This window comes from Festucalex cinctus, chromosome 11, assembly GCF_051991245.1.
Source record: "Festucalex cinctus isolate MCC-2025b chromosome 11, RoL_Fcin_1.0, whole genome shotgun sequence".
Taxonomy (NCBI): domain Eukaryota; kingdom Metazoa; phylum Chordata; class Actinopteri; order Syngnathiformes; family Syngnathidae; genus Festucalex; species Festucalex cinctus.
The window spans coordinates 13,043,820-13,071,795 of record NC_135421.1 but is presented as its reverse complement, the minus strand read 5'-3'; the positions used below and the strand labels follow the sequence as shown (position 1 = coordinate 13,071,795).

General features: G+C 40.4%; 1 protein-coding gene and 1 long non-coding RNA gene across 5 annotated transcripts; one reads left to right on the top strand and one right to left on the bottom strand.

Moving 5' to 3' along the window:
• Positions 1–182: 182 nt before the first annotated feature.
• Positions 183–25,443, bottom strand: impg2a (interphotoreceptor matrix proteoglycan 2a). 4 transcript variants are annotated; one of them, XM_077536003.1, is made up of 22 exons: positions 25,341–25,443; positions 24,550–25,123; positions 23,836–24,002; positions 22,289–22,314; positions 22,169–22,201; positions 21,066–21,112; positions 20,910–20,965; positions 20,502–20,657; positions 19,115–19,173; positions 18,965–18,985; positions 15,407–15,615; positions 14,739–14,782; positions 13,315–13,498; positions 10,927–11,594; positions 10,571–10,846; positions 10,280–10,499; positions 7,343–7,553; positions 5,430–5,618; positions 3,307–3,508; positions 3,136–3,215; positions 2,979–3,031; positions 183–1,594 (listed from the first exon to the last, which is right to left on the bottom strand). In XM_077536003.1, the coding sequence occupies exons 2-21, from the start codon at positions 24,911–24,913 to the stop codon at positions 2,989–2,991; spliced, it is 3,255 nt and encodes a 1,084-aa protein (XP_077392129.1). In that variant the 5' UTR covers positions 24,914–25,123; positions 25,341–25,443; the 3' UTR covers positions 183–1,594; positions 2,979–2,988. The 4 variants fall into 4 exon arrangements, with proteins under 4 accessions (XP_077392129.1, XP_077392130.1, XP_077392128.1 ...); XM_077536004.1 differs by having other exon boundaries at positions 24,550–24,780; positions 24,850–25,343; XM_077536002.1 differs by having other exon boundaries at positions 24,550–25,347.
• Positions 3,232–9,438, top strand: LOC144030070 (uncharacterized). Its single transcript, XR_013287182.1, has 3 exons — positions 3,232–3,313; positions 5,475–5,621; positions 7,349–9,438. It is a non-coding gene; the product is annotated as an uncharacterized LOC144030070 (long non-coding RNA).
• Positions 25,444–27,976: the final 2,533 nt, after the last annotated feature.

The window sequence follows — 27,976 nt, the reverse complement described above, 5'->3', positions numbered from 1 at the left end:
GTGTCACTCGTTCAATATCGACACGTGTGTGTGACGTAGGCTGATTAGCGGCGGCGCACGCTTTTAGACACCGTCACAGCCGCTAATCCGCACCCCCGAGGCTAATCCGCTTTCTGGGATTAGCTGCTAATTCCTCAACCCGGCAGAGTGCATCAAGCCAAAGTGTCACATAGAAAGTCTGATCTGTTACAAAGCATTTTATTTTGCACACATGGCTTTGGTTTTTGTACATGGCATTGAAGCAGCTGCACAGTATGGAACCACATGATTAGAAGAAGAGTATAAAAAGGACATGGTAGGTGATGAAACATTTGGGAGATGCATCCAAACGGATATTTTCAACGGTTATATTTACATAACAAGACAGTGTGCTCAATTGTGCAGAAGTGAAGGTTTAATGTTACATTTTATTAAAAAAAAAAAAAAAAAAATGAATAAACATACTTTTACAACGGAACTTCGAAAGGGGCCAAAATTTACTTTTAGAACTCAAACAGGAAATAAAAGTAGACTGTCAAACTCATCAATTTCTTTAACTGTGCTGGCAATTTAATTTGTATAATAAATTAAAAACAATGCAAAAGTGAATACAAAAAATATTGGGTCAAGTTCCCCATTGTACAAGCTGGTTGGACTTTAGAGATTCCACTGTAGTGAGTGAGTGATTACAAAAGGCATGGTGTTTATCACGTCTCTGTATGCGTGTTTGTAGTTTTGTAAAGCGAGCTAAACATCGTAACAAAGTGGGACAGCTACGATTTACTGCTCAGCGGGAGAACACTGATGGAGAGTAACTCGTCCAAGGGTGGAATGTGAGCGCAAAACCAAAGAAAACACAATGACGGGGCCAAACTGGTAGTCGCATTAAGAAGGAATTGCTGCTAACCTTCAAGTGTTTTTGTCGCTTTCCCCAAGTTCTTCAGCAGTGACATATGAAAGCCCACCATTTGTTCAAAACATTCTCCCGGGGCAAAATGTGTTTTCACTTATTTCTGGATGCCGCCGCTAAACGGGGCTTGCGCTTTCTGCCTTCGTCGTCTGCCTCGCCACGTCCAAACATGTCCACGCATCTGATGCGGCGCAGCCTTGAAATGTCGAGGAAAGCTTTCCACAAAAGAGAATATTTGGCCACCTTGACGCAAAGTACTCCATAAGACAAGAGTTTATCCCAACGTGTCACTTTCATGCTAATCGGCTACATTTAAAACATGGATAAAACAACCAACAACAAGCAATAGCACCATCCACTAAATAGCAGCTAACTCGGCTTCTCTCGGCTCTTTTTGAGCGTCACGAACACAGAGACGACTGTCACATTAGTTCTCTATTAGCTACTCTACGTTACTGTGGGTACATAAGCAATTCTTGAAGTTCTTCATCGTCATCCAGAGGACAATATTTCAAGTTTAAGTACATTTTCCATGGAGGGACATGTCCAGCAGAAGGCACCAAGGAAGGAGGAGGGTGAAAGGACGGCCTGCAGCCGCTTTTCATGCGGTGACGGATGCAGACAAGGAAAGAGGTGAAGTTGTCCTGCGTGACGGACCGTCTATGATTGCTCACACCAGGCATTCCGGAATACGCAGGGGTTGTTCTGTGTCAAAGAAAATACAGGTCAAATTGGTACCGTTATCCTTAGTTGGTTAGGATAGTTGGCTAGTGATTTAATATTTGTTTGGGTGGTGGGCTGCTTAATTTAGTTCGTTCAATCGCTCTTTTGTTTTGTTTTACTTTGACTAGTTTCGACGTCCACTGCCTCCTTGTTCAGAAGCTGTCACCTGACAGTTTTAGTTAGTTAGTTAGTTTTGGCTGGGGGTTGCTTAATTATGGTTAGTTGATTAATTGGCAAGCTTGTTGGTTTGGGTTTATTGATTGGTTAATTTTTGTTTGCTGCTTAAATAGAGTTGGTTGATTGGTTGCTTCCTTGCTTGCTTAATGTTTAGCTTTGGTTAGTTGGTTGGTTGAATAGGGATAGAATAAGGTTGTGTAAATATGACTGGTTTATTGGTTAGCCCATTCGTTTGGATTAGTTGGCTAGTTTTGGTTGGTTGGTTGGTTGGTTGGTTGGTTGGTTTTAGTTGGTTGTTACTTTGTTTATTAGCTTTTAGTTTATTAGTTTGGTTGATTCGTTTAGTTGATTACTTTGGTTAGTTACGTAGTTTGGTTAGTTGGTTTGGATGGTTGGTTGGTATTGGTTTGTTTTTTGTCAGTTGGCTTTGATTTGGTTGGTTGGTTGTGAGGTAATTGGCTGGTTGTTTTTAGTGAATAGGTTAGGTTTTTGTGGACTGGGTGTTAGTGAGTTATTGAGTCTGTCAGTCAGTCAGTCATGCACCATGACCAGAGGGATATAGTATAGGTTTTGGTTTTTGTTTATTTTTAGCGCTACTCTGCTTGCATTGAGACCAAACAGAGCAGTGACCCAAAAGTGAAAAAAGCTCGCCTTATGTGGTAGTTGACACTCATTTTAAAAAGCACAGAATGTACTGGGTTGGAAGAGTATATCCCAGAATGTCATAATTTTTCCAATCAAACGAGTCAGACAGAATTAGGATCTTTCGGCCTTGGGGAAAGCCTAATCTAGTTGTATTCACAAGAATGTAATCTGCCCGGGGGCCACAATTACTCCGTTTTGTAGTTGGAGGCGCATTAATTGTCCTCGAAATGCGAAGTTGCAGCCAGAAGGCGACTAACCTTGGCACTGCTGAAGCTACAAAATCCTTGTAAGAACCGCAATAAAAACATTCGTCTCACAGCCAAGTGGTGGCCTGGCACATTACACCCTCTTCATTTTGTAACACCACTTTCTGACTTAGCAAACTTTATGGCGGGCATTATGTGGTGACAATACATGCTTTTCACTGGACTGACACCTTTTTATTTTGAATTATCTTGTGTTTTCATCACGATGATGTCTTCCACTCTATGGAAAAGCATACTTTTATTTTGGTTTTCAGAGGAATCAGATTTACTAGAAATACCTTCTTTTCTTCATGTGTGTGCAGAAGAACTTTCTCTTCGGGTATCCAGAACACTGCAGAAACACAAGCACTTGAGAATGACAATATAAACACGTGGATGCATTTGCTAGGCTTTTATGAGGAATGGAGGGTGAACAAGTGTGTGGTATTTGTTTACGCTTGATGCTGCCGCACGAAATCTGCAAACTGACGGTCCTTGGCGTAGAGCTCTATGATGCGTATCCTGTCTTGAATTTCCTGTCGGAAAGGAACATGACATCACACGCAGATAAAAGTTTACACTGAGCAGGCATCGGAGTCCGAGGTGCGATACTGCACGATGACGCACCTCCTTGGTCAGTTCGCTGTTCTCGTAGATGTGTCGGATCTCTTCGCTGCTGAAGTCGGTGGAGGCCTCGGCGCTGGCGCTGCTGTAGACGGGAGCCTCGCGGTAGCGGTGATAATAGTGGCTGTAGCCGGTGGTGGCCTCGCTCTCGTACATGGGGTTGTACTTGGTCGCCCTCTCCAGCGACGGAATGCTCTCTACACGCCTGTGGAGAATCGGGTTGGCTTCTTTCACGGAGGCAACTTTGGAACTGAAGTTCATTTTCTATCCATGTGGCCTAAGAAATGGTTGTAACAGCACACTTCTTTGGCCCTTGCACTGTTAGATTGGTACACTTTCTTGGCCAAAGCATAACTGGAACTTCCCTTTCTGGGACCCAGAAGAGGTATAGCGATACACTTCTATTGCCCCAACATGGATGTAACGGCATACCTTCTTGCCCGTAGCAGTGTACATCCGACAATCATACAGTCATAGCACAGTTTCCCTTGTTTTGGGCCTAGCCTAGCTAACACTGCCTTGGTCAGGTGTGAACGCAGCAATCAAACTGTGTTACGAACTTACTCAACCACTTTGTCTGGAAGTAGTCCGGGAAGCAAGAAGTGAACAGAATGGCCTGTAATACATGTACCTTTCATTCCCCTTAATAAGGCAGAATAATTCCTCTAAGCCTCACTAAACCACACTCCAGACTAGAACAAGGACGATTGCCTTAATACTGCAAATCACCGTCCAATCCGAGTAGTTAATCAGCTGAGACTGGCTGTTTTTCTCCGCCACACACATCACTTGTGAATCGACGACAAAGAATGTGTCCTTTTGCGTGACTGCCAAAAAATAAATAAATGATAATGAATCTCGAGGTAAGTGAAGGATTGTGTGATGGCTAAAGTTGAGGGGCCAACTGTCAATTCAGCCATGAGAATCTCCACTCATTTGCGGACGCTTGTTTGGTGTGGCCCAAAAGCGGACTTTATTTTTTTTTCGTTTGGTGCGGTTCATATTCACACTGTGCTTTTTGCAAGTGGATTATATTGCGTAATCACGTTAACCCGCGTGACAATCTATGCTCCCATTGGACAAAAATGACGAGGGCTGAACGCATAACAAAACGTGGAAATAGAGAAAAACATGAAATTCCGACGTGCTGCACTACTTGCTAGGCATATTTGTGGCGTTATTAAATGTAAGATATTTGCAAGCGTCAAGTGCAGCTCATTCAACAGAGGTTCCGCGACGCTGTTTCTCATTTTGGAACGGCGTCGTCGATTGCGTTCAATAACCGGAGGAGCCGTTGCGCTTCGCGTGCCCTGCCCCACCACAACATTTTGACAGTAACGTGGCGAAACAGAATATGCATGATTATGAATGAATTTAGCACAATATTAACGACCAGGCAATATTTCCTCCACACTATGCGTGGCTTGTTAAGCCCCAAGGCGCATATGTCCAGCAGTTGGAGCGGATCAGCCGTGGTTTGTATTCAGACTGCGAAGCAAACCGCACCGAGTGCGTTTGGAAGCGGACCGAGACCACCTCAAAAAGCGGGTCTCGGTCCGCTTGTTTGGTCCGCACCAGGATTCGTTTGTGCGTATTCAGACCTGCACAAAAGGTCCGGATCAGTGTGGGAAACGAACTCTGCTCCGTTTCAAGCGGACCAAACAGTTAAGAATGTTAAGCCACTAAAGGATTGGACTGGTTTGGGTATATTATACCATATACTCAAGAATGGGACATTTTTATTGGTCTTTAGCATGGTGATAATGCCAAAGCATTATTGGAACAGTACATTTCCCTTTCTTGGACCCAGCATGATTGAAACAGTACACTTCCTTGGCTCTTCCAAGTCTGGAACGGTTCTCTTCCTGGAACCCAGTGCGGTTATAACGGTATACTTTTAAAACCCAGTAAGGGTCTAAAGGTTCATTTCCTTCACGGTTGTAGCACATCACATAATGAAGACTTAAATGTTTCTTATCAAGAAAATATGACATACTTAAAAGAATGAATAATGCTTAGGCATGGTACAATCTAGCAAAATGTGAGCTCAAACTGGGCTATTGCATATTGGGGTAGATACAGTAACTTTATTCACAAACGGTAATGTGGTGAACAAGTTCCCTTACCGTATCGGATCCTCTGACTCATCCTTGTCGTACTGATCCCGTAAGGTCCTGGCGAGGAAGAAGATGACTCCAGATGCCACCAAGAGGAATCCAGCTACTGAGGCTACCGCGATGCCGACCACCAGCGGCTCCGAGACGTACTCCTCGCAGTGCTCTCCTCGGTACCACCAGTTTTCTCCAACACGACACCTGGTAAGAGCAGTGTACGTCCATTTTGTTTTTATGAAATACAACGTGATGGAGTCAAGATTTTCGCTTAAAATATGTGCAGAAATGTTTTATTTGGGTAACATTGACTTCCTGATTCACCCATTTGCTCGATAAAACTGTCAACCAGTACTGAGTTAGGTTGATTTATGTTTTACTGCTGTGGCAGTAAATGTTAAAAACATGAGATCCACCATCATTTGTTTACTTTTTACAGTACCCATAAGTACTTTATGATGTGTTATGTGGTGTGAAACAAAAGGTTTGTTTGACTTGCAGCCTCCAGCGCGCCTGTTCATAATTATTTGGGTAAAACCGCAGTGAGCACAACAAGCACATGTTCCAAATGCCCCCTTTATCAGGTTAACCTCAAGCATTGGCATAATAAAACAAGACGACTTGATCTAGGGCAATGAAAAAAATAGGGCTAAAAAAAAGATACCTTGGGAACAGTATTCTTTCTCATAATTATAATCTCAACAAAGAATGCTAAGCAGATATTAACATGCAATCAAAATAGATGCCACACGTCGCACTAAAAGGCAGATGTAATTTCATGTAATAATCTTTAATACTGTGCAAGATAGTTGTTAATATGGCAAGACTCCAAACTTTGGTTACGCTCAGACTGATTACATGCCTCTGTAGGTGCTGCTGTTTTCATTAGCAATAGAATCGCAAATAGAGATGTTAAACAATTAATTTTTTTTTATCAGATTAATAACATCTTAGAAGTCTGATTAATCACAATTAATCGCTTAATTAAGGCTTTTTATCAACATTTTTTGCCTGCCAAATTTAAAGAGCACCTCTTATGTGTTAATTCTTTCGACATGTAATGTTATGAGGACGTCTTCAACATTTTTTGATCCACTACACATGCTCATCCTTCTCCTTTTCTAGTCAGTAAATTACTTGCATAATTTAAAATGGAAAAAAATTACCGCAATAGACAAATATAATAAACAAATATTCTGAATGTCATACACAAACATTTATTAAATGCTTTACTTGCATGCTCAAACACAACCTGTGCTACCTTTAACATAACCATCCGCTGTCAGCTAAAGGATCATCTGTGGTCAAAATTAATAGTGTGATTAATCTGCCTTAATACATGATTAATGCGATAATTTTTTGTGATTAATTAATTACGCGTAGTTAATGCTTTATCTTTGACAGCACTAATCGCAAATCAAGGCACAATATTCTTGTTGTTTGTCTACCAGGATATTTAGCAGGTAGTTCAGGTCTAAGAAAATTTCAATTACTTCAAGCATTTCTATTCTTACAAAACTCAAGGCATTATAAGTTGTCATATGGCATTATAGGTGCAGGTAATATCAATATACTTCTTTTAAGACATGAGTAAGTCTTTTGGGGCTAGCTATGTTTACTAGTTTTTGGACATACTGACTTGACATTTTCCTGTCTATTGGTTTTATTACATTTTATTTTATTACATTTTTTTTCTCTTTTTTTAAACCCAGGTTATGAAATGTAACTATTTTATATCCATGTAGGACTTGATTCTTACAGTATAAACTCTTAGGCAAATATATAAGCAGCAGGAAGCATTCCGTATTCCTCCCGTACGTTTCAATGCAAAAGACCAGATGTGCCTGTTGTGATTTAAGCCTTGAAATCCTGCAGACGAGCTCGCCTCTCCCACACACACAGATCATTTCCCCCTAATCTCCACCCACCTGCAGATGGCTCCTTGGCCGGGGATGATGTCACACTTGCCGTCATTGAGGCAAAAGTCGCTGCGTAGCTCGCAGATGCTCTGACAAGGAAGACCGTCCACGCTGAAGTAGCCGGCGTTGCACACGCACTCGGCCTCGCCCGACCACTTGTTCACCTTGCACTGGGCGTACTCGTTACATGCCTGGAACTTGCACGGGTCAGCCTGGTCGCCTGCAAGTCGCAGAACCACAGGAATGTTATTGTGCAGTAAGTGTCAAAGCAGATCAAAAACACATTTGGTACACATGTGGTATCAGCACTTTAATAATAAGGGGGATAGTTCCGCTTTTTAGCAACCATGCTGGAGTATTGGTCGCAGTTTATGATCCATTTTGTATGCAGATGACTTAGTAACTTAGTTACTTTACTGATTACTTGGTTTTAAAAGTAACTAAATTGCGTTACTGATTACTTGATTTTAAAAGTAACTAAGTTAGATTAAAAGTTACTTTTTTAGTTACTTTCAGCAGCTGCCGATAACACATGCACATGCACAACACATCTCAACATAAAAATAATGCGGTAGAAACGGAGTTCCAAATACATGAAAATAAAGTTTTTTTTAAATGAAAAACAAAATAGGCAGTCTCTCTGGACTTCTTGTAAATACTTTTTATAAAACAAAAAATACAAATCTATCCATGTTGAAAATGAAAATCCCCTTAATTCCTCTATTGTTTGTTCCGCTATTCCAGTGTGTACACTTGAGTCGACTCTCGTGCATGCTGAAAACTAGGGGTGGGAATCTCTGAAATGAGGCCGATTCGATATGTATCTCGATACACAGGTTGCGATTCGATTGAAAAACGATTATCTTTCAGAACAGAACGGTTCGATACGGTTCGATTAAATTTGGGAACGATACAATTTTCGATTCGATACGATTCATTTAAATATTCAAGACTTATAGTGACATTTGTTGCTTGTAAACATTAATCTTAAAACACCACAAATTTTTACAGTATCTACAAATGTGAACAACAAATATGTCTTCTATATTTTTATATTTTGAATCAATTATTTAAATATACCGCAACAAAGGGCTGGGCGATATGACTGAAAAATGTATCAGTTTAAATATTTATTAGTAGTTATTGACAGTTATAATTGGGGGGGTTTTGTGTGTGTGTTTTTTTTCTCTTCAAAATAAGGATCAGGAAAACAAAAGGTTGATAATTTAATGTTAAATATAAATATTTAACCTTTAGACACCAACACAATTAAACAGAATATGTGCACATTGTGAAGTATTTCAGAAACATAAATTTAAGACATGAAATAAAACTACCGTCCAGCCAAAAGAAATATGAAGCCACCTTATGGAACAATAAATCTATCAAACACATTTTAACCACTTAATATATGCAAAAATATTTCCAAAAGTTCGTTTCCCTTTTTAATCAACATTTTTTGTTTTTAACAATTTTTGTTTTTCTTTTGTCATGACATTCATTTTTGGTTAATGTATGACATCTTTTTTGTTTTGTTAATCTGAGACACGATGATGACCACAGAATCACTACTGTTTATATTTACTAAGTTGACAAATTGCGTTTAGGATGTTCGTAACAACTGCTAATGCCAGCAGCACAGATAATAAATACAAGAGTGTCTAAGGCTCCATCTGACCTGTAAAGTCCCTTTTAGGATGTTCATAACTGCTAACGCTAGCAGCACACATACGAAATAAAAGAGTGGCTAGGCTCCCAAAACATCTGACCTGTATAGCCCCCTTTCATTGAGGTACTACTTGGCATAGTTAATGGAAAGAGTAAGAAAATGTGCTAGCTAATGCTAAGTTGACAAATTGTGTTTAGGATGGTGTTTGTAACAACTGCTAATGCTAACAGCACAGATAACAGATATAATAGTGGCTAAAAGTTCACATTATTGCTGTAGCTGCAACAAAACTTTAAAGATGATTCTTAACAGTTGTCATCTCTTTCTACGAGAGCAAGATGTCTTTCTGTCTCAATAATAAGCGCGTAAACCATGTTGGTTGTATCAACAAGGGAGCAATAAAAGAAAGCCGACATGTGTTCTAACTTTATTGCTACAGAGGAGGATCATATGAACAGAAAAAAGACCTTAGTCATGTATTTTGCAACCTCAGAAGTGTGCAAAGCATTTGATTTAGAAAGACTTTGACAGTCTGCACTGCAAACAAAACATGAGTGCCCATTTTCAGAGACGGAATATTAGGAACGTCATGTTACGTCATGTCATGTAAAGGCATGTTTTCCAGGGTTACTTCATAGGAGCGACAGAGGCCTTTGATGTTAGTCGACCCACTCATGATGTCATGTTTGATGTCACTACCATACCCCTTGCCAATTTTTTTTTTTTTTTTAAGCCACGTGTATAGGTTACTCTAGAATTCTCAAGTTTAAAGGTTTGACTCCAGGGTCTAACCTTCCTGTGTCTAGTTTGCATGTTCTTGCCGTGCTTCCTCCCACATTCCAAACCCATGCATGTTCGGTTCTTGGAAGCCTCTAATACTATGCTTAGAAGTGAACGGTAGTGTCAATGTTTGCTTGTTTAGGCTTTGTGTTTGGTGATTGGCTGGCTCTTGGCCAAAGTCAGATTCCAGATGGGGTTCGAGCTCACAAGTGACCAAAATGAGAATAAGCGGTATAGAAAATGGATGGATCAGTCTTGCCATGAAAAAAGAAATGTTTATATCAGTCATTGTCCTTACATTCACATCTTAGAGAAGGTACTTCCACAGCCCCAGTTTGGGAATTTTTGCATTACCACAAAAACTATCTGACAGAGTTGGAACACCGCCTCCCAGAGGAAATACTCGTATTTAACCTTTTTACTCTTACGCCAGACAGCCATTACACTTTAACAGGACACTTGCATCACAATTTATAATCTCACAGTAAAACACCAACCTGACTCAACATCCAGGGAGTACTTATCGATGGCCAGGTTCATGGTCTGGTAGGCCGTGTTGCAGAAGTCCTCCAGGATCAGATAGACGGTGGTGGTGACGCCCTGAGCCACGGGCTTGCCGAACTTCATCCGGCTGTTGACTACAATGCTCCCATTGCGGAAGTTCAGAATCTCTAAGTTCTCAAAGTTGCTCAGGTTGGACTGGAGGTAGGGAACAAGCTGCAGGACAAAGTTGTATGTGTTAGTGAAATCTAAAAATAAGCACAAGTGATTGTTTCTTTTAAGTTTACCAGTTCTAGGAAGCGTTGCTCCAGTGCTTTGTACTCAGCGGAACTCTTGTTGAAGAGATCCTCAGAGAAAATCATGTTGGTCACCCTGAGGCTGAAGAACACCATGAGCGCTCGACCTGGATTGGCCGGCATGGCAATGCTGGCCGGATCTGTGCCCTGTGATACGCTGAACGGGAATCCCGTGCTGCCTTCTTCCGTGTGGTTGGTCAAGTCGTAATGGAAGACGTCATAAGCGAGGTCTTCAATGGGAGAATCATTTTCATCACTGTTTTGGATCTAAAGAACAAGGGTAGTTTCTTGTGAGTTAGCGTCACCATCATCAACGTTCTTACCTCTTGCACCATATTCAGGCTTACCTCCACGAGTGAAGGCATGTCAATGTCAGGTTGGCCTTCGACAGCTGTATTGACATCAGCTACACGCGTGAAGGGGGAGTCCTTCTCGGCGGACATTGCAGTTGGTTGGGCGGGGCTTAAAGGAACGTTGACCGATGATTCAGGTGTGTCCTTGTTGACCAGCAAGATGTCGTCGTCTGCGACGTCGTCACTTGCAATTTCAGAAACTTCTGGAGGTTCTTCAAGAGACACCGGAACTGAGCCTGGTGCTTCCTCAGGAGTTTTCCCTTCACTCTCTGTTGCTTCTTCCATGCCAGCTTCTTCAACTAAAGGTTCCTCAAGATGTTTGGAGTCTCCTTCCTCAGCTGCCTCACTCACTACATCAGGAACAAAGTCATCCTCTACGGTTTCACTCGCCAGTAGGTCTTCAGTGTTAACCCCATTGTCCAGATGTTCCTCTTCCAGGACAACCACATCTTCAGTGCCTTCTGCCGCCGGAGTTGTATCTGGCCACAGCAGGTTGTCCAGGTCACCTGTGCCTGAGGCCTCCATCACCACTGGTGGTTCAGGCAACGTGACACTATCTTGATCCTCTGAAGGTGGAGGCTCCTGCTGGTCTTCGTCTGCGGGTTTGTCTGCAGCAGCAGTCTGTACGGTGTTCTCCAGAAGCAGATCATCTTCCAGCATGCCTAAAAAAAGAAATTCAGTGAAAGCAAGTGTTGAGTGTTAGCAATGAAAAGATAGCTAGCTCTTTGCAAAGTCGCAACTGAGGGACAAATTTATTGCTCACGGAATTCTTTGCTTAGTTAGGGGTTGTTGGTCTTCCACAATGAAATAATATTGTTAGACTTAAAACTGAATATGTTCAACCGGTGAGCAACTAGCATTGGTTTAGGTCAGGGGTCTGCGTAGCCACATGTAGCTATTAAGTCCCCAACTCCTGCAGCTCCCTGTGGCTCTCTTAAAAAAAATAATAATAATAAATAAATAAATTGTAGAAACTACTATTTTTTTTGCACATTTATTTCTATTTCTTAGATCAAATATACTTGAAATGAATTAATGATTTAGATTTTTTTTAAATGAATAATTAAATATTCAAAAAATGTGAGAGTCCAAATTTTTGAATTGTCAGAAAGAGATGAAAGGCAGATTAAAAACATTTTTTAAATGACCTAAAAAGGTCCATAAAGTAACTATAAGATGTTCAAAAATTCCACGAAATTGCCAAAAATGTCAGAAAATTCAACAAAAAGGCACAAAAGAAAATGCTCAAAAAGTAACCATAAAATGTCCAAAAACAAAAGCCAGAAAATTACCATAAAATGTCTTTAGAATTGCCAAAAAGTCAGAAAATTGATTTTTAAAAAAGGCAACAAAAAAAAAAGAATACGTTTAAAATGTCCAAAAGCAAAGAAGAAATCCAGAAAATTACCATAAAATGTCCACAAAATTGCAACAAAAAAAAAAAACCTTGAAAGTTGATAGCAAAAAAGGGCATTTTTTTTTCCAAAACTACCCATAAAATGTCCAAAAATGGAAGAAGAGAGGCAGAAAACTACCATATGTCCATAAATTGCCAAAAATGTCAGAAATTTAACAGGAAGGCTTAAAAGTCTAAAAGCGTATGATAAACCATGTATGATTACACCTAAAAAAAAAAAAAAAAAAGGAAGACGAAAGGTAAAAAATGAATTTCAAAGATGTTGCATATTTATATTATTTATATTTTGTTATGGGCGGATGACTGGTGAGCACGTCCGCCTCCCAATACTGAGGACGCAGGTTCGAGGCCAGGCTCCGGCCTTCCTGGGTGGAGTTTGCATGTTCTCCCCGTGCCTGTGTGGGTCTTCTCCGGGTACTCCGATCTCCTCCCACATTCCAAAGACATGCATGGAAGGTTAACTGAACGCTCCGAATTGTCCCTAGGTGTGATTGTGAGTGTGGATGGTTGTTTGTCTCCGTGTGCCCTGCGATTGGCTGGTGACTAGTTCAGGGTGTACCCCACCTACTGCCCGAAGCCAGCTGGGATAGGGTCCAGCACCCCCCACGACCCTTAGGAGGAGTAAGCGGTCAAGAAAATGGATGGATGGGATATTTTGTTATGATGCAGCTCTAATTAGCTCTTAGGCCCTCACTACTTTAGACTAACACTAACAACTGTTTCGTTCATTGTAATGTTCAAATGTTTTGCTGCAACAATTTATTTTTTTTTGTTATTTCTTTGGCTTAAAATGGCTCTTTCTAATAAAGGTGGCTGACCCCTGGTTTGAGTCAACCTTATTGTAACTTGGACCCTAACTGACCAGCTACTACTAACCATGCCCAAACTACAGTAGTTCATAGAAAATCTTCAAAACATGGTTAAGCTTTCTACATTCAAAACATGGTTCGACAATAAAAACTCACTGCCAGTTTCAGGTGCAGATGTCACAACCACAGCAGGGGATGGTATCTCAACACTCTCCTCCAGGACAACAATGTCACCTTCAGATAGCTCCACCGTTTCTCCTTCAGCGCTTTCAGGCAACAATTGGTCTCTCGTGACGTCATCCATGACGTCGTCCGGGATGAGAACCTCCGCTGGTTCATTCTGCATCACAAACATGATTCGTTGTTTAAAACCAGCAGCCCGTTCAAGGTTGCAGTGGGCATGTGGCTGTTTCAAGTCAAGACCTATATGGTAATTTTCAAGAAGATCCTGGAAATTCCTGAGAAAAGTCCATTTGAAAGCAATGAACGTAGCACGAACGTTGCTGTGTGTATGTGTGTACTCCCATAATTCAACCCTCTGAGTGTCAACACAAAATGGGTTCAACATGCTCGCTTAAAGGCTTAACTGGAATTAACCACTGTGGCTTTCATTATAATAATTTATCTGCAAACACATTAATACGCTTGTAATGTGTTGGCAATGTTATAATTGGTTGTAATAAGTAAAAGTTAATGCTGACACAATTCTGGCTTCATCCACGAGAGTCAAACATTTGGAGCTCTGCTTTTGCTATTAATTCAAATTAATGATGATGAGCCACGCCAAAACTGTTGAGACCATGTGTCAAACATACATAAGTAGTACGAGTGCAGTATTAGAAACACTAGAAAGCTTTGCTAGTTATGGACGATTCTTCCTATATAGCATGTCAGTTTTTGTTTGGTGTATCTATGTTTCCATCAGGACTCCTTCTAGCATTCCATTCAGTGAATCTGTTTTTGTGCCCGGGCCAAAGTTTATGGAACATGATGCCGCCATCAATATAGTAATGAAATGATATTTTCCAAAGAATGTCTGAAAAAGCACTGCAATCAGCTGAATCAAGGATTTGCTTTCAACTTTTATTTACTTCCCGGCATTTTTTTTTTTTTTCACTTCACGGAATTGTGGCTTTCAATGAAGTCAACCACCAGACGTTATTTAGAGCAGCCCCGAAGGGCACCGCCGCACAAGTCAAGTCAGACGTTAGATGGTATCGCTTGACCCGAGAATAGCAGCAGATTATTACAACAATAAACAAACTAATCCGCCTCATCCCTTGCCTTGGTGCGCTCATCCATGTTACCTGATGAGCTGCTGCTAACACTGCTAGCTTCAGTCACAATACACAAACAGTAAAAAAAATTAAAAAAAAAATTCTTAATAGCACAATTACGTGCACGTTTCACTTTCTTGGGAGCCGTACTGATTGCTAATACTTGTACCTGACACATTTGACGCACCCGTGACCCTGAACAGGATAAGCGTTATAGGAAATGGACGGACAGATGTCCAATTAGATTCAAATTGGGGTAATCACATTTGTGTCACTGTTGTGCTTGTGCCGATCCGGACTCACCAAAATTTCTCTGGCAACATGGATGGTCTCAGGGGTCTCGGGCACTATGGAGGCGGGAGAGAAACAATCATGAGTACAAGATGACGCTGGAATGGCAAATGTCTAGCAGGTTACAACCTGACAACGTTTATCTTTCTGAGTAAACACCTGCAAGATATCGGAAAAGATCAGCAGTTGCAGTGTATGATCGCATATCAATCTCAAAGCCATTAAGTTTCAGGTGCAGCAGTGGAGGCTTTAAGCTACTTAACGAACAGATGTGTGAAATCTGTCCACATCTTCCCACGGCCAAAACAAAAGCCTGAAATGAGCCGAGTAAAAATCCCCAGCGTCTCCCATTTCTTGTCCGCATGGCTTTGAGGCACAGTCGGTGACAAGGACTCAAACCGCAGCACAGTCGGGTTACGCCGTCCCGAAAATCCGCCTCTGTTATTTGTTCATTAAATATGGCCCACTTTTTTTTTTCTCGCTTCTGTCCTCTCTGACGACGAGAGCAGACAAATAAGAAACAGATGAGCGCTTCAGAATGTTTTCTCAAGTGGCAAAAGCGTCGTGCCGTCATGTCGCTGCAGCGTCTGCGAGTGTCGGGTGACACCCGAAAGTTTGCATTGGACGGCGGAGCAAGCGCCTTCACAAGTAGCCGTTGTTATAATGCAGGCGCGTCTCACCGCTCTCCAGCGCGTCCTTCAGGAGGTCTTCCGTCACGAAGGTCTTGAGCTCGCTGATGGCGTAGACCAGCGTCGGGTGCTCCTTGACCTCGCGGTACGAGTTCTCCACCTGGTTGGACTGCAGGGTAAGGTAGTCCAGTTGGTTACTGCTGATTCCCGCGTCGTCCACCGCCAGCGTGACGGCGTAATCCACCACGATGCCGTCCAGCCTGGGTGAAAAACAAACTTTCTGTTAGTTCCCGGAAATTCTATTTACACATGAGTTCTTGTTGATAGGCAGGGGATGGCGCTCTGAGCAGTTGACGGGTATGTGCCTTGCTCACATCACCCCGACAGTGAATCTAACCGACATACCCTAGTAACTTAAAGAGTAAGTCAACCATCAACATTTCTTGACTATAATATGTTATATATGTGACCTCACCAGTCTAAACATCACATTCTGATTAATATTACAGTTGTGGAATATGAGTTATACAACAAAATACAGCCATTTTTATCCATGTCAGGGGGCGGCCATTTTGCCACTTGCTGGCGACAGAAGATGACATCAGTTTCTCAGGGCTCAGGCAACAACCAATCACAGCTCACCTGTTTTCTGAAGCTGAACTGTGATTGGTTGTAACCTGAGACCAACTGTAATGTCATTTCCACTTGACAGCAAGTGGCAAAATGGCCGCCTTCTGATATTGATCAAAAGTAGTGGATTTTGCTGCTCATATTCCACTAACGCAATATTAACCAAAATACTGTATTTATATTGGTAGGGCTGCATAGGGCATTATTGTCAAGATTTTTTGGAGGGGGTTGACTTCCCCTTTGAAAGGCACATTTGTAATAAGTGACCAATAGATGTCACTATAGCATATAATGCAGCGATTGATGAGAGACCACATTTCACAAGCCTACCACCAATTCTTATTTTGCGTGAGCAAAATAGCATCTCGGCGAGAGACAGCGACTTGGGAGCCGGTGTGAAGCCCGAGCGACGCCGAAAGACCGAGCGAGCCGGATTTAGCCGCAGCACCTAACTTGAGTGGCTAGCGGGAATTAATTGAAACCATATGCTGGAGTGGCTAACAAGAGCAGCTAGCTAGATGAAGCTAGCGAGAAGATGGTGGCGAAACATGTCAGCCTCTTGAACGGTGAAGCTCCAGCCATGTAACATAATTCGTGATTATTAGACCTATGATTACATAAAAAAAAAAATGTTGATGTGATAGAACATATTTTTTTGTACATTATTGAAATCAATAGTGGGTTTTTAAACTGAATGAATTATTAGTTCACCACTAGATGGCGCTAAAGCTTACACACTGTGGCTTTAACCACCAGGGGTGGAGTGGCCATCGAGAATTTTGGGAGTTTTTCATACAACTGCTGAAACAAAGAGTGCGTATGACAGCGAGGTGTCTCATCATGTGACTTGGTCAATCAACTCCTGCCCGGGAGGCGCTCTAGGCCGAGTCAGCATAACGATCAATATTGTGCTAATGGTGCGGGACACGTCCAAAGAGGCTTTGGAGAGGAAAAAGTCATCTATCAGCCAAGGATGACTACTGCGAGTTGTCCACTCTGACCTACTTTGCACACAGTGGAGACACTGATTTACTGTTTTCTACAAGTCATATGGTCTTGGTGACATCATCACGGTGAAGAGTAAATGTTCTGTCAGCACACCTCGTGTGTGATTCAAAGAAGGGGACTCGCTAATGGTGATTATTGTGCAAACATATTTAATTTCATGCAAATAATCAACATTATCGCTTTTTTTTATCCTTCTACATTGCACTGGATGAAAAATGAGTCAGTGGAATCACGGTTCACAAACAATTCATTCGGATGTTCCAACTGCAAACGTAAATGATGCAGTTTTCCATTGAGATGAATGGAAATACCTGTATTTTGTTTTCAACTCAACTCAACTTTGAGGAAAAAGTACGACTGAGGTCGTTTGTATGAACCGAAGCATAGTGCGTAAACAAAGGCAATCTTCTTGGAAAGTTTTGTAGCAATATCGCAATATCAAAATTCCCACAATATCATGTCACGATATTAAAAGCAGAACATAAAAAGTTGAGGATTGATTCCATTTGTGAAGTTCTAGCACCTTCTGGTGGTTAGTTTATTAGAGCAATTTAATTTGAATTTGGAATGATTTGGCCACTTCAGTGGTTATCGCTCATATGAATCAGTCATACCAGCAAATATTTTTCAACATCTCCATTTAAAAAAAACCTTACTTTACTACTTTACTGCCAAATACAACATTGTCAACTATATATTCCATGACACTTGCCAAAAGGTGCACGTGTCAATGACAAGGCCAAGCATAGTTCTCCGTTGCTGCTGTTATGTATAAAAACACAATATTGTACCCCACAACGTGAGATTTTTTGTAAATTTAATTACTTTTTTCTTTTCTTTTCAATATTGTGGGTTCTTACCCAGTCCAGTGAGGTCTTTTATATTGCCATTCTCCCCACAATATCGTGATAATTATCGTGTTGTGTAGTACATATCGTGATATATATCGTATGGTGATCGCTACATCCCTAGACACTAGTGTCTGTCTTGTACGGTCTTCCTAAGCACATATACGAGAACGTTCTTCCTAAGCATGAAATTCATCTTGGGATACTTTGCTAGCCAAGCCTTCACAAGTATCCAACTGGATCGATGCATCCTTTGTTTAAGCTAGCTTGACAGGAACAACATCCGGATGTTCATGGTTTATTCGCACTTTCAATTGGAACAGTACTTGGGCCGTGACTGATGACGTTTCGCGGGATTACAAGGATGTAAGAACAATCAAGAACGCCAATTGAGAAACTGCTATAGTAGCTCAGTGCCCGTGCTAACAGTAGCTATGGTGCAACCCACTGTTTTGTGCCGCCGCTGCAGTGCTGCCCAGATTGAAAAGTTTTCAATTCAGACACATCAGATATCAAACAGCACATCCAGTCGGAGCGATGTTTCCAGGGTTATTTTATAATAAATAAAGCAAGATAATTTGATGGTGTTAACGACAACAGTGAAAAAAGGTTGTAAACACTTGAAGAAGTCAGCATTAATGTTGACTGCTAGTGCTAGCCGCAGGTCGCCTAAGTAACACGTTGTTTGCCTTGAGATGGAGAAAAACAGTAACCCAGGTATTAGTAGCTGCTAAAACACATTTAACTGTGAGATGGGGGATTTCTGCCACCACTGCTAAGTGCCAGGACAGTTGATAAAGGTTTGATGATGGCCACAGTTTGACCCTGGAACAGACGACTGAAAATGAACATTTGAACATATTTTCTCTTTTTAAGTAATCGTCTTCAGATGCTAAAGCTCTAACAATCATTCTCACCGCTCCCTCCGTCCTACCTGCTGATCCACCTTAACAGGTGACTAAACCCTGCTAAGACCATTGGCACAAGCAGCGAACGAGACGCAGGAAACACGTGCACACTCCCAGCTTCACACACACATTGATGAGGATCTACAAACTTAAGGATGTACATGTTTTGGTTTGTTTTTTAAGGCAGAGTTCAAGGTGAAAGTAGGCTGACTCACCCTTGCAGATCCTTGTGAGGCCTCCATAAAAACAAGGGAAAAGCCATTTTAAAAGTAGTGTTACTTATGCACGGCCTATCTGGCAGTAAACATCAAGTGGATCCGACAAATGGGATGAGGTTGGATTAAGCCACGTGAGAGAAAACTCACCTGAAGTCCATCACCGACACGCTCTTGAAACCAGGAAGTCCCGACAGAGCGTCCTCAATCTACACAAATACACTTTGTTGTGATGTTTTAACACTGGAAGCTTCATTACGTACAGTACTGTGTACTTTTGTTATATGACGGTGAGAGGGACTAATAGAAATGATTTAATGGTTTTAGTTTTTTAAAAATATAATCAGGGCTGGGCAAACCTGGTCCTTGAGGGCCGGAGTCCTGCAGGTTTTGGATGTTTTCCTTCTCCAACACAGCTGATACATGATCAGCTCATCAGCAAGCTCTGCATAAGCCTGATAACGATCCTGCTGATTGGAATCAGCTTGTGTTGGAAGAGAGAAACCTCCAAAACCTGCAGAACTTCGGCCCTGCTGTATATTATATTAATTATTTATTAATTATTAATCTTTATCATTAGGGCAATTTTGCCAAAAACGTCTAAAAAGGTGCACCAAAAGTAAATTTGAAGCTGTTCTTGAACCATTTGAAGTATCAGCATAGTTTTTTTGTTTTTTTTGTTTTTTTGTTTTTTAAAGATAACACTGAATTCTTGTCACCGGTGGGACATCCACACTCATTTTACAATAAAATGTACAAAAAAATATTTTTTTCTATGTTTTCATACTCTTGTTAACATAAAAGCGGAAAAAAATGTTAAACTAATAGAAATATGTTATAATTCATAAATTGGGTTAAAATTAATAAGATGCACTGTAAAATAAACAAATGTGATATTGATTTGCTTTGGTCATTTTTCTGCCACTAGATGGCATAATAGCATTTGTAAGACCTTTGTGACAGCTCAGTGCATTTTTCTTTTTATATTATTTCATCTTGACCATGAAGTCACTTGTGAAATTCTGCACATTTTAAAAATTGTAAAATACAACTTCACCCCAGTCTCCACAAATATTATTATTAAATTTACTACTGGTAAATTTGGACGTAGACGTGTCTGCTACGTTGCGACTGGAATTGCCCCACTACCGGATTTTCAATTAAGGGGCGGTAATTAACCACGCATTAAAAAAAATTAATGGCGTTAAAGGAATTTTAAATTAACTCAAAATTAACGCACTAATTTTGACACAACTAATATATGGATATACACATTACACCTGGTTTTCCATAACCTTTACTGAGCTATCAAAAATCTCATTAAAAAGAAAAAAAAGTATTAATAATGAGCTCATCTCAGATTACTCACAAATGTACTTAATTAGTAATCAGGGCGTGTTTAATTGAAGTCAAAGCCGACTTATTCTGTTGCACCTTTTGCCACTAATACAAGCTCATTTAATTGTTTGCACGATCCTGCCAACGAGTGCGTCTGATCAACATATATAGTGTATGTGCGTGTGTGCGTGTGGAAGACCTTCTGAGCAAGCTGTCTGCTGAGCGTCTGATAGTGCAGCGAGTGCGGGTCGCCCAACTCATCGTTGTACATGACTCCCGTGAGGAGGATGCTCAGTTCCACCACCTGCTCCAACACCACCGCAGGTACTGGCTCCACGGGAATGTCGTTGTCCAGCTGTGAAATTGTGGCAAAGAAAAAGCCAACACATGAATAAGCAGAAGAAATGACTTTCAGCTTTTCTCTGTGGTCGCCACAGCGAGTCTCCCGCATGATTTTGTTTGGCTCAGTCGTTAAGCCCTTCCTGACGCAACCCACCCATTATTGGGCAGTGGTTGGGTATTTGTGTACTGATCGGGAATCGAACGTGCCAATGTCAAACACGCGAGTAAAATATCCTCAATGTTCATGTTTCGAGCATGGACTCACCTCTATTTCTGGCACAATGACAGCTGCTTCCTCCACTTTTTCTGTCTCTCCAATGTCTTCAGAATGGTTGAGATATAATATTCAGAATGAATCAATAAAATAATTTCATAATTTCATAATGATAAAGTATGCATCTTTGGTGGAAGTGATGCTCACCTTTGACAGGTGCCTTGGTGGTGATCGTCACATCTGGAGCTGGCGTGCTAAAAAAAAAAAAAAAAAAAAAAGTATGGATATACTGTAGCTATGCAATTAATGATAATAAAAGTACTGCTGTACTAGTAAGAGGAAAATAACTAATAGTAGTAATATAAATATGATTTGATATTAAAATAATCTCCAATAATTTTAAATTGACTCAAATGTTATGAACAATTATTATTATTATTTTTTTAGTGAAGTGGCTAAAAAGTGTTTGTTTACACTGTAAAAAAAAAAAAAAAAAAAAAAAAAAAAAAAAAAAAGCAGGCACCAAAAAAAAAAATAATACAGTGAAATAGGCTTATTACTTAATTAAATTGCAGTTTTTAGATGTAATTTCAACAACATTTTTGCCTTATGTTCAAGGTTGTTTTTAATGGTTAAGTAGAAGAATTATCACATTTTAAAACAATTAAATTACATAAAAATATAGTAATATGCTATGCAATGAATAGTAATGCTTAAAATGATTTTATGGAAAGATGGCAATTTACAGAGAAAAAAATGCACCTAAACTAATCGGGGGAAGCTGCATTATATGCAATAAAACAATGACCAAAAACACACAGCCAACACAAGAAATGATTTCATTAGGGGGGAAAAGTAGAAGGTCTTAGACTCAATCGTCAATCACCAGACCTTAACCCAATAGAGCCTACATTTTACCTCATAAAGAGGAGACTGACGGGACTCCCAGAAACAAAGAACTGTAAGAGGCTGCAGTAAAGGCCTGGAAAAAGCATTTTAAGTTTTTGTTTGATCTTCATATTTTCATCTGAAACACAAATGTCTTCAGTGCACAACAAAAACAAGGGAATTGACCTTGCTGTTCCTTGTACTTTTGTAGGGGACTCTATATTTACATAATAATAATAATCATAATCATAATAATAGTTATTCTTTACCTGCAACATAAGATAAACTGCATTTGTAGAAATGGGTCACCCTCACTATGTACATGTAATTTTATAATGTGTTTATTTGAGGTGAGGTGTTTATTTAAATGACGATTGACTGAGGCACAGCGACCAAGATTCGAAGAAGCCAGGTGACCTTACCTGCATGTATGGTGTCCGGACCTGGTGGGTTCGCTATACATTATCGGAGGGGGGAGGCAATTAAAAACAAAGAAATCAATTGAGTCAAAAGGCAATGTTTTCATAATTGATTGGATTTACCTTTTCAATGCGGGCACTGCCATTTTCTGCAAGCATGAAGAAGCACAAGGAAAGGTTAACAGGTATTAGCCTCCTGCTGAGTTTGTTGTTGTTGTTGCACTCTTGTCAATCTCAAGCACCCAAAGGATTGACAGAGGTCAAGGGGACCTCCAAGGAGACGGACGGTAGATGCTAATGTGCTTACGCTAGCTGCTGCACACTTCTGCAGGGAAATAGCACTCTAAAATATTGTACTTTACAAAAAGATGATAACAACATCAACAGAATATAAAGAATTGAACAGTTTTTGGATCATTGCAGCTCTTTCTGGTGTGCACGACTTGACTACTGTAGGGGACTTTGTAATGTGTAATAATAGTCATTTTTCACTGAGGTTATGTTAGAATTGTTAGACTGTCTCTCTACAGGTGTTGCTGTAGTTTATGTTCAAATAATTGCTTAAACTGTTGTAACAGTGCAACATGCTACCTGTACACTGAAATATAGTCATAAATTTGATCATGTACATCAGTTGCACATGATTAAATGTGTTAAACTGGTGTAATATTTGACTCTTCTCATGAACAATAAAATTGTTGCTAATAATATGTGAGGCAGACTGTTACTATTTTTAGATGCACCACTACTACAAATGCAATGAGTGAATTGCTAGACGTAGTCTACATAAATGAAGTTTCATAACACTGACGTTACCCAGGAGAGAAATATACAAGTTAAACTAAAATAAGGTGGCAAATGTGGCTAAGCTACATTAAAAAAAAAAAAAAAAAATGTGTCCCCCCCCCAAAGCTCTTAACAATTTTTGTAATTGTAATGGGGCAAAAATGAACACTAAATTCACACTTTTGTGCATTAATCGTCATCTCTTCCTGACCTAGATGATTAAGTCACTCTTAGGCCTACAGGTATCTTTAAGTGACAGAAATATTGGCATTCTACAACTAACTGTCCAAACTGGTATGGTAAATTAATTGATATAAATCCAGTGAAATCAAAACATCAATGTTCTTTTAGTTATTGTGAGCTTGTTAGACATATGGGTAATGTGATGGCCCAGCTAACGTGTGCAAGCTAACTTTGATCAGTAGCCAACACAGACCTTTAACCACACTGCTGTCAACTAAATAAAAATACAATTAAAATAAACAAAAACATAATCAAAATCTGTAACGCTTACATTTTATTTGTATTTTATTTTATTGACTTTAAGTAGAGTGGATGGTTGTTCGTCTCTGTGTGCCCTGCGATTGGCTGGCAACCAGTCCAGGGTGTCCCCCGCCTACTGCCCAGAGCCAGCTGAGATAGGCGCCAGCACCCCCCGCAACCCTTGTGAGGAATAAGCGGTCAAGAAAATGGATGGATGGATGGATGGATGGATGGATGGATGGACTTCAAGTAGATACATTTAATGTGACGAAAGTACTTTTGTCAAAGTCAATTTGGTGTGCTTTCATTCTCCAGTTGGTTCATTTTTGGTTAGTTTCGTTCATTCTTTGTTAGGCAATTTCACGCGATCATGTGACATTAACGTAGGCTTGTCCACACACCTTTTTGACCACCCCCTGATGCTCCTCCGATTGGCTGAAGTAGGTGCCAATGTCTCGCGCCGTCACCGCCCCTTCCTGGCACTGGTTCATCCAGCTCTGGTACTCTTCCTGCTCGGGGAGGCGGTCCCAGAAGATTTTGAAAGCCTCCCACACAGTCTCCTGGCACACTAGAGTCACATGGGGAAGCACAAAATCAATACAGGAGAATGGACTAGTACAGTGTTTCTCAACCCTGGTCAGTGCAGCTGAATCTAATGGCAGCTAATCAGCAAGCTCTGGAGCAGCTTGATAACGATCCTCACCTGTGTTGGAATCGGGAGACATGGAAAACAGGCTGGATAGTCGGTCCTGAGGACCAGGCTTGAGAAACACTGGACTAGTGTACAGTACTAGAACCGCACGTTTCTAAATCTAAAACAACTCCTCATTCTAAAAATCTCAAAGCAGCGTTTAAAGTCGCACCCGAGATTGTACATTTCAAAATTTGACCGGTCTTGTTGAGAATTCAGTTCAACTCCCTGTTATGTGTGAAGTCACATACGAATTATGCGTATCTCAAAACAACTTCATTTAGTAAGCTTCAAATACATTAACTCAACAGACAAGTTTTTGTCGCTTCCTTGCTGTTTGGGAAGAAAACCTCCTAAAACAAGACACGTTGGGGGGAGTAATTGGAACTGTCTTGAGAGAGAAGAGAACTAAGTATGAACTTACCTCTGAGATGGAAGAAACTGAGGTGGTTTGCGACCACCTGCTTGGCGCTTTCCTGCGCGCACAGCTTGACTCCGCTGGGGAACAGGATGTTGCGTTTGCGTCTGGACAGAGCCGCACGACTTCCTCGGGACACCGTGACGTCGGATACACGAACAACACGCTGGAACGACGCCGCTTCGTCGCCAAGTGGCACCTCGAGTGGACCCATGGAGGATCCTTCCAGAGTGGCGTCTGGTGGAGGCACAAAGAATCCCTCAGGCTTGACTTTGGGAGGAAATCCCACTATGAAATCATACATACCTGTCCTAGGGTCCAAAAAGGTGAGCACTAAACTAAATAAAAGACATCTCCACAAAATGGACATTTTAAATCCTTGCTTAGATCCTGAAACCAGCACTTCCCCGTGGGTTTTGCAATGATGTCCTACAGGTTGGCATCGTTCAGAAGTCTCCCAGTGCAGAAGAAGGTCACAACCCTTGGAGCGAGCGACCACTTGTTTTCCCGCAAAGACAACGGTGACACGGTGGCATGGTGCTCAAAGACACTTCCTGGCTCAGGGTAGATGGGCAGATGGCTGCGGGAGAGAAGATCTTTGAACGCGCTAATCCTGTTTAATCTAAGCCTTTTAGCGGAGTTGCTGTAGCAACTGGGGGAAAGGAGAAGGTGCTTAAGAGCTGCTGGATGAAACATGGACAGAGAAAACTGGGAAAGAAGGCTGATCTGGCCTTTTTGTGTGGAGTTTGCATCTCGTCCCGAGTTTTTACGTTGCGTCACGCATTCCAAAAACATACCTGTTAAGGTGACTGAAGACTCTAAAGTCTAAATTGTTCACAGGTGTGAATGTGAGTGTGAATTGTCTAAATGTGCCCTACCTACTAGTCAACTAAGATAGGCTGCAACATCTGTGACTTTTCCAGGCTCATACTGTGCCCCCTTTAAAGAGGCAGAGCTTGAGCTTTGTTTTTTGCACTCCCCCCTTCATTAAGTTACTTTTTCCATCTAAGAAACTCGGGGGCTGAAAGGCGAGTCTGTTCCTGTTTTTTCTCCCCCTGTTGGCCATTGTTATCATGTTTCTTGAATGGTTTGTGACTGGAGGAACTAAACTTTGTGGGATCAATAACATTCATCTGAATCTGGATGGACCTGGAGTGATGATTGTAATAGAATGGCAAATGGGGACTATAGGGTGGATGGATGGATGGATGAGGCCAATGTGCATGTATTGATTCATTTGCTTACTCCGTACCATAGACAGATACCAAAAGAACTAAGTTGCCTGGTGTGGATCCCTCTCCAATTACAAACTAGTCCTTATGATTATAGTAACTATTTGAACAGACTACAGCTCATAGTGTGAACTGAAGCAGGGTAAGGCTCACAGAAATTATTGAAGGATGGTGTTTTTATTTTGGCTCAAACACCTTCCAAAGACTCCAAATTAGTTTTCAGTGGCACTATCAACATGATCGGTCAGTTTTGCCACAATGTCATTGTTCCAGGAATCAGTGTCAAGCTGACATTCTTTGTCCAAGTCAACCTGGCGACTGCTTGCAGATTCCTGCGTAACTATGATTCAGCTGTTTCTAATCGTAATCACTGATTAAGAGCAAAGAGGGGGGAACCATGACCCGCACTTTAGCCACGTGGGACGTGACGGCTACGTGGCTCGACGCCACACTGGGAATTACGTCAAGTCACATCGAGAGGATGGGACAGACAATAAACACCTCAGGGTAAACCTCTGAACAGATTAAAGTGGCTGACATTGTCATGTAAACAAGCCAATGAGAATCAACACTATTTTGTCTACAATGTAACTAATCTGTAAAGCAGACAACCAACTACAATTAACACTCTTTACGTTATAAAATGAACCTTATTTTACAATCTAAAAATGAAATTATGTTTGTGGGGACAAAAACAAGATGAATGAGGAGGATGCCGTCAACTCCACCAAGGAGTATTAGTGGGCCACGTTGTAGTTGGAATATTATAAGCGATGTTTATTTTAATTCAATTCTTTTATGTCAAACTTTAATTTCCGATGAGGATAAACAAAATTATAAAGTTGCAAAAATAAAGTGGTAATTTCAAAATAGTAATAAGGAAAAAAGCTATAATACTGCTAATGTAACTATAATAATATAAACATTGTCTAGTTATACTTCAGTTGTAGAAAATAAGATTGAGATTATAATTGAAACATTAAGGGAATAAAACTGCTTAAATCTTGCGACATTCATTTAGAAAAAGATTTAAGCAACATTTCTTGCATTGACACATTTCTTGCAACTTATTTTTTTCCTGAAATCACTTTCTCATACTTAACATTACAATTGTATTCTGAGAGCCTAGACCGCCTCTTTCCCGTTAAGAGTACTAATTTATGCTCACACCTTGACAACGCCCCCCCTTATTTTTAAATTCAGTTTTCATTTATATATTTAAAAAAAAAAAAAAAAAAAAAAAAAAACTTTTTTGGTAGGCCTTTCACTGATTTATTCTTACAACCTATGACACAATTTCTGGAAAAGTGACAATTTTATGTATGACTCATTAACAAAACAAAAAAAAGTGGTGATATTCTACACTTGTAGTGGCAGTTTTCTTTTATTAAAAATTTTTTTTTTAAAATCCCATAATGCTGCTGTTGGGCAAAATCCTTTTAAAATAATCACTATACGTCTTATTGTCTAATTAGCTGGTCTAAACTCAAACGCACAGGCATGAACGTACTTTGTTGCAGGATAAAATGTTAGCTGCTTAAAACCTGTTAAAACCTTTTTTTTTTTTTCATTTAATACACTGTTGATTGAAAATGCTAAGTTTATGTTTTGATTTGTTTGAAATCGATCAAGTGAAAAAATGTTTCTAGACAAAATACAGTTAGCTGTCATACATAAAATGAAATAATGAAAACAAAATCATATATAATAAAAAAAAACAACTAATTGGTTGTTCATTACCAAGTGAAACATACTAAATAAAAAAAAATGTTTATCTAATTAGTCGACAAAATTTTTGGGAACACACCAAAATATTGGATAGTTGCAGCCTCCCTATTGTCGAGTTTTGATTAACTACAAAAAAAATAAATAAATAAATAACAGCCCTGGGATTAAACTGAAAATCTTCCGCCTCAAAATTACAAAACTGTTTTTTAAATAAATGAATAAATCAATGATTGGCAAAATTGCTACTCAAGGATTATATATTAAAAAAAAAGCTTGTGAAATATTTATAAAAGGTGCTCTATCTCCTGCCGCAGGGCTCCGCCAGTGACCGGAACCGGAAGGAAGCACTTCGTCCTCTTTTGCCCAAAAGGTTGTTGTTTTTTTGCGCACAACCCCTATTGCATGATTTTTTTTGGGGGCCTTTTGTGGCTTCGAGAGATGTAAATGTGAAACACAATTAATAAGCATCTTAA